This window comes from Salmo salar, chromosome ssa15 (assembly GCF_905237065.1).
Source record: "Salmo salar chromosome ssa15, Ssal_v3.1, whole genome shotgun sequence".
NCBI lineage: Eukaryota > Metazoa > Chordata > Actinopteri > Salmoniformes > Salmonidae > Salmo > Salmo salar.
In genome coordinates this window covers 31,605,088-31,611,758 of record NC_059456.1, presented here as the reverse complement: position 1 = coordinate 31,611,758, position 6,671 = coordinate 31,605,088, and the positions used below count along the sequence as shown (strand labels likewise).

At 43.2% G+C, this 6,671-nt stretch overlaps 1 protein-coding gene across 2 annotated transcripts in view; it reads right to left on the bottom strand.

The window, feature by feature from the left end:
* LOC106571242 (serine/threonine-protein kinase D3) overlaps window positions 1-6,671 on the bottom strand; it is a 76,502-nt gene that overhangs the window by 20,928 nt on the left and 48,903 nt on the right. For both annotated transcript variants that reach the window (XM_014144035.2, XM_014144036.2), the window contains exon 3: window positions 4,355-4,493. In XM_014144035.2, the coding sequence (XP_013999510.1) occupies window positions 4,355-4,493 (139 nt within the window). The remainder of the gene's footprint in view (window positions 1-4,354; window positions 4,494-6,671) is intronic.

The following is a 6,671-nucleotide window of genomic DNA, read 5'->3' as shown; positions in this document are numbered from 1 at the left end:
GCCGTCCTATCGCCTCCGACCACAAAACATCTCCCCCGTCATTTTCTGTTACTTTCCTGACGATTCTAACAACATATTGAATCACCATTTATCGACATCCAGGATGTAACCTACAACTGCCCGACGCTCATTATGGTTGACTTGAACATTGTGCCTTTGTGGTTGTGTTACTATTCAGACACATGAGTGGGTCAAAAGTTTACATACACTAAGTTGACTGTGCCTTCAAACAGCTTGGAAAATTCCAGAAAATAATGTCACGGCTTTAGAAGCTTCTGATAGGCTAATTGAGATAATTTGAGTCAATTGGAGGTGTACCTGTGGATGTATTTCAAGGCCTACCTTCAAACGCAGTACCTCTTTGCTTGACATCATGGGAAAATCAAAAGAAATCAGCCAAGACCTCAGAAAAAAAATTGTAGACCTCCACAAGTCTGGTTCATCCTTGGGAGAAATTTCCAAACGCCTGAAGGTACCACGTTCATCTGTACAAACAATAGTACGCAAGTATAAACACCATGGGACCACGCAGCCGTCATACCGCTCAGGAAGGAGGCGCGTTCTGTCTCCGAGAGATGAACGTACTTTGGTTTGAAAAGTGCAAATCAATCCCAGAACAACAGCAAAGGACCTTGTGATGATGCTGGAGGAAACAGGTACAAAAGTATCTATATCCACAGTAAAACAAGTCCTATATCGACATAACCTGAAAGGCCGCTCAGCAAGGAATAAGCCACTGCTCCAAACCGCCATAAAAAAGCCAGACTACGGTTTGCAACTGCACATGGGGACAAAGATCGTACTTTTTGAAGAAATGTCCTCTGGTCTGATGAAACAAAAATAGAACTGTTTGGCCATAGTGACCATCGTTATGTTTGGAGGAAAAAGGGGGAACACCATCCCAACCGTGAAGCACGGGGGTGGCAGCATCATGTTGTGGGGGTGCTTTGCTGCAGGAGGGACTGGTGCACTTCACAAAATAGATGGCATCATGAGGAAGGAACATTATGTGGATATATTGAAGAAACATCTCAAACATCAGTCAGGAAGTTAAAGCTTGGTTGCAAATGGGTCTTCCAAATGGACAATGACCCCAAGCATACTTCCAAAGTTGTGGCAAAATGGCTTAAGGACAACAAAGTCAAGGTATTGGAGTGGCCATCACAAAGCCCTGACCTCAATCCTATAGAAATGTTATGGGCAGAACTGAAAAAGTGTGTGCAAGAAAGGAGGCCTACAAACCTGACTCAGTTTCACCAGCTCTGTCAGAAGGAATAGGCCAGAATTCACCCAACTTATTGTGGGAAGCTTGTGGGAGGCTACCCGAAACGTTTGACTCAAGTTAAACAATTTAAAGGCAACGCTACCGAATACTTATTGAGTGTATGTAAACTTCTGACCTACTGGGAATGTGATGAAAGAAATAAAAGCTGAAATAAATCATTTTCTCTACTATTATTCTGACATTTCATATTCTTAAAATAAAGTGGTGATCCTAACTGACTTAAGACAGGGAATTTTACTAGGATTAAATGTCAGGAATTGTGAAGAACTGCCAGTATTTGGCTAAGGTGTATGTAAACTTCTGACTTCAACTGTAGTATGGGCCCTGGTCAAAAGTAGTGCACTATATAGAGAATAGGGTGCCATTTGGGACGTAGACATAGTTAATTGGGGTATTCATGAGTCACTTTAATGTAGTTACATTGAGAACTGTTGAGTGACATGCCTGTTCTCTCCCTGTTGGACATTTCTCTGAGGGCACAAATTGGCTTCTTTCTCTCTGAAGTCTAGCCACCTTTGCTCTTTGCTCAGTCCAACCCTTAATTTCACGTCCGTTTTCTAAGAAAATAGATTTACTGTTCATAAACACCTCTCTGTCTTTTTATCAATAGGCGAACATGAAGGCCAAGTGGTTGAAATGAAAAACAGCGCCATAGCAACCGCATTCTCAGTGAGTACACAACAAACCAGACAGCGTTCTGAAAGAGCAATTATTCACTTTAGAGGAGAGATGAGAGCATTCTGCACTCAGAGAAAAACACACTGCTCTGCTATTGGTTTTCTAAATGACAAACAGGTTAGGTACCTAAAATGTATTCATAAGACTATACATGATAATAATAGTCTTATCCTATCCTTAATCTAACAATTACTAAGTGGGGATAGATGTGAAAGTGCATAAGCAACATTAATCAGGTCACAATCAACGTCCTCATCAATCACGGAGAATCAGCAACTGCAGAAATATAAATTGCATGGCTTTGAAATTGGGAGTCAAGAGTAATCTGCCACGGTCTCTGAGCGACACCAGCTTAGACCTTGCAGAACAGAGCAGAACATAACAGAGTAGAACAGGGCAGAACAGAGTAGAACACATTAGAAAAGGGTAAAACAGAGCCGAACACAACAGAGCAGAACAGAGCAGAGCAGAGTAGAACAGAACACATTACAACAGAACAGAACAGAATAGAGTAGAACAGAACAGGGCAGAACAGAGCAGAGTAGAACAGAACACATTACAACAGAACAGAATAGAGTAGAACAGAACAGAACAGGGCAGAACAGAGCAGAACAGGGCAGAATAGGGCAGAGCAGAGTAGAACAGAGCAGAACACATTACAACAGAACAGAGTCGAACAGGGCAGAAAAGAACAGGGCAGAACAGAGCAGAACAGAACCGAGCAGAACAGGGCAGAACAGCGCAGAACAGAGCAGAACAGGGCAGAATAAGGCAAAACAGAACAGGGCAGAATAGAGCAGAACAGAGCAGATCAAATAAGGTGACAGGGAGCTGAACTCAGCAGGCCTGTCTGGGCAAAACCAGAGAGGGAAAAACATGACATTTTGGTCTTTTATCCTGAGCACACAGAGTAGCAGGCGATGGAGAAACGTAGAGAACAGTCAGACTAAAACTTAATCAACACTACATCTGCACTGACTGTGGGGCCGTGCTGCACCAAAAACAAGCACAGAGGATCAGGAAGTGGTCTGGGGTTGAGTCTTGTGTGGTTGGGCTGTGAGTTCATACATTTCGTCTTGTGTGTTGGAATTCTACATGAATACTACTCTGGGGTGTGTTGCTGTTCAGGTGTTAGTTGAGTTTCACACCTAGGATGATCAACAACAGACCACAAGGCACTGCCATTGAAAGGGAATATGCCCACCGAAAATGTTATGGGGTTATCATCGGTTGACATAGGGGATGAATACTGAAGGGGATACATCGTGCCACATCCTAAATGTGACAGCCTGGCTCGATTCAGTCTTATGTAGCAACATTTTAAATAGTGTTTAAAAATGTTTTAAAGTAGAGACTCAGAGCTAGAAAACTGTATATTATACACTACAGTTGAGGAACAATGGGAAAGTAATTCTGCTTTGAAAGTTAAAAGACTTGTAACATCACGTTTGAGAAAATGGCCCTTGAATGTTTTGGTACACCTACTGGAGAGCTCTTCTTTGTCTGCACCCATTCAGCATCGTTCACACCCTCTTAAGCCTTAGCCCCACCCATCTCTTTGAGGATTCACATGTGAGGCCATGTACTGAACAACCAAAAATGTCAAGATTAAAGGCTGGTTTATACTACGCTTGCGTTCATAAATGAAATCTGGAGTGCCAGAGTGCGCTCAGAGCATTGTCAGATTGACCGGTTCATAAATTCAGAGCGTTTCCATCTCAGAGCGTTCAGAGTGCACACTGGACACTCTGGCCAAGGAGTAGGGTTGATCCGAGCATTCTGATCTAACAACAGCAATCAAGCACCCAAGCTAACTGGCTAACGTTGGGTAGCTTGCTAGCTATGTCCAGACACAAATGAGACCACTCTGACCATTTTACTCACCGTAGCAGAGCTGGTTAGGCTGTTTTCATGTTATCCAGAAAGTAGGTGACTGTAACTGTGCTGCTGGCAACAATTTAATTACGCTTTTTTTTGCCAACGTTTACTGACACTGGCCATATTCAACGGGTGTTGAGCGTTCGTAAATTAATTCTGTTATTATGGCACAATCAGAAGAGAGTGCTCTGAAAGAGTAGATAGCCAGAGCGAATTTACCATCTCCGTCTATCAACAGTTGTCGCAGTGATATCATGAACATTCTATTGAAATGGTTACGGGCATAGTCTTTTGTTTAGAAGTGTAGCTAGCTAGCTAAACAACGAACCATAATCCCAACTCATAATGTTACGACCCTGCATTAATCTCCTTCATCTCTTGATATCAACCTCATCTCTCAACATCAACCTCATCTCTCAATATCAACCTCATCTCTCAATATCAACCTCATCTCTCAATATCAACCTCATCTCTTGTGACACGGAGTATCTCCAACCCTTTTCCAGGTCTCACCGGAGAGGACCACCTCGATCAGGTCTCCCTCATGGATGTCCTCCGCTGACGTCAGTCTCTGCAGGATGTTCTCTGAGGTCAGATCATGGCGGAACAGAAGGATCTTGTCGTACATGCCAAAGAATCCACACTCTGGGAACTGGGAGGAGGATGACAAGTATTACAGGTATGTTTAGTTTACACAATATGTCACAGTGCAGTGCTTCCAATAACTGATAGTATGTATAACTCAGGCCTGGGATTCTCAATTAAAAGTAATTTTTAGTTCAGGAATCGGTTAAGGCATATAGAGCAATGTTTTTTTCTGAGAAGGGATTGTGGATGGGGCCCTTGTAGACCTACACTACAAGCAGGAAATGAGTGAAGCGCAGTTTGCATCGAGTGTGTGTGCAGCAACCAGCACAGCACAGAGCGAGTGACAGCAGGAAATTGAACCCACAGGCTCCGGACTGGTAGCTGCACAGCTCTCGTTAGGAGCTGCAGAGATGAATCTCGTCTAGTCATGAATTATGATGAGGTCCTGTCATTGACACCTTGCTGCCTTTAGCTGTCTGTCCTGCTACAGCTACAGATACAGTACAGCCCAAACAATATGACACCCAACTGACAAGACCATAACAATGTGCCATATTGACTGATTGACTGACATACTAAAATACACCACACCACAAGCCAACCAGCCCAGTTCAACCCAACAGCATACAGACACCCCCCAGAAGCAACAACCAACCACCTGACACACTGAACTACTAAAAGACACGGTGACCCCGAATAACACATCACCATAAAATATGCATATGCAGTCATCAGTCAAGCAGTAGCCCATGAAGACAAAACCACACAGTCCTGTGTGTGTCAAGAGACAATACTTTGTGTCTATAGAGGTCAACAGCTTGTTGAACTCTGCTAATAGTAAAAAGGCAGTGTCATTTATATTACAGTCAAAACTTTATCGACACATCGGCAACGGACAGCCATCCACCCAGGGGACAGGACACTGTATCTGTAGGAGTTAGAATCAGAACGTTAATCTGACTCCGAAATCCGTAATAGAGATAATGTTCATGCAAATCAGACTAAACTGAGCAAGACAAACAAGGAAGTGAGATGTCCTCTGTCTATCCTATCAGAATGAAGTATTTAGGTCTCCTATTGGATGGAGCCTGCATGGAATAATGTAAATGTGATGTGCCACAGGGTGGATGACTGTTTATGGTTGATCCCTCAACGTGATATGTCTCCATGTATTTTATGTCAGACATAGGGTCATCTCATGTTATACTTTAAGGATAAAGTAAATCTCATCATGATTCAATATCATAAAAATGAAAGATTATGATCTTGGGGCGATAGGGAAATGGAAATGTCAGGATATATCTAATCGGCCCCATGAGTGGAGGTCTCCCACTGGGCATAGACGTCAATTGTTAGATTACCTGTTAGATACCGCTGCACTGTCGGAACTAGAAGCACAAGCATTTCGCTACACTTGCAATAACATCTGCTAGCCATGTGTATGTGACCAATAAAATGTGATTTGATTTGAATTGAATGTCTATTCCACATTGGTTCAACGTCATTTCATTGAAATGACGTGGAGACAAGGTTGATTCAGCTAGTGTGTCCCCAGTGGGCTGCCTGGTCACATGATGCAGCATGACATTACTCTGTTTTATATTAGAGGCATAAAAAAAGCCAACTTCGTAGTACTGCAGTACTGTCTGTAATCCACATACTTGCCACAACGATAAGCAATTGTTGAGCACCACAGATATATCATATAAATCAAGTGCTATTTGCATGTGAAAATGTCATGGGATACTTTTGCTACCCCGTAACGTTTACAATTTTGCCGGTGGCCTAGTCTTTGATTGGGTGAGCACATCTTACAGAGTGTGACTTTAATGGGAAAAACTCAGCAGCGATGTGAACTCATGTAAGAACAGCCGATCCCCTCTGTGTTAAACCACTATTAACTAAGCTGAACTCTGGCAGACACACAATCTCTACTCTATTATCACACTCTCATCACACCCTAAAGAGGATTTTCTGATTCTGACGACTCAGTCTGCCACACTAGTAAGACGTTAAACATGATCAGATCACTGAGGAGACTGAGAGAGAGAGAGAGAGAGAGAGAGAGGTCTGGGTCATGCCTGAACCCTCATCCTCATCCTCCACCCCGTCCCTGCTCGGCTCACTACCCAGGAACCACAGCAGAGCAGCACAGCAGAGCAGACTGAGCATCAGTGGTGGCCTGGTTCCGTTACAGGATGCCTTTGGTACATAAGTCCATCTAAACAGCTGAGCCCCACCT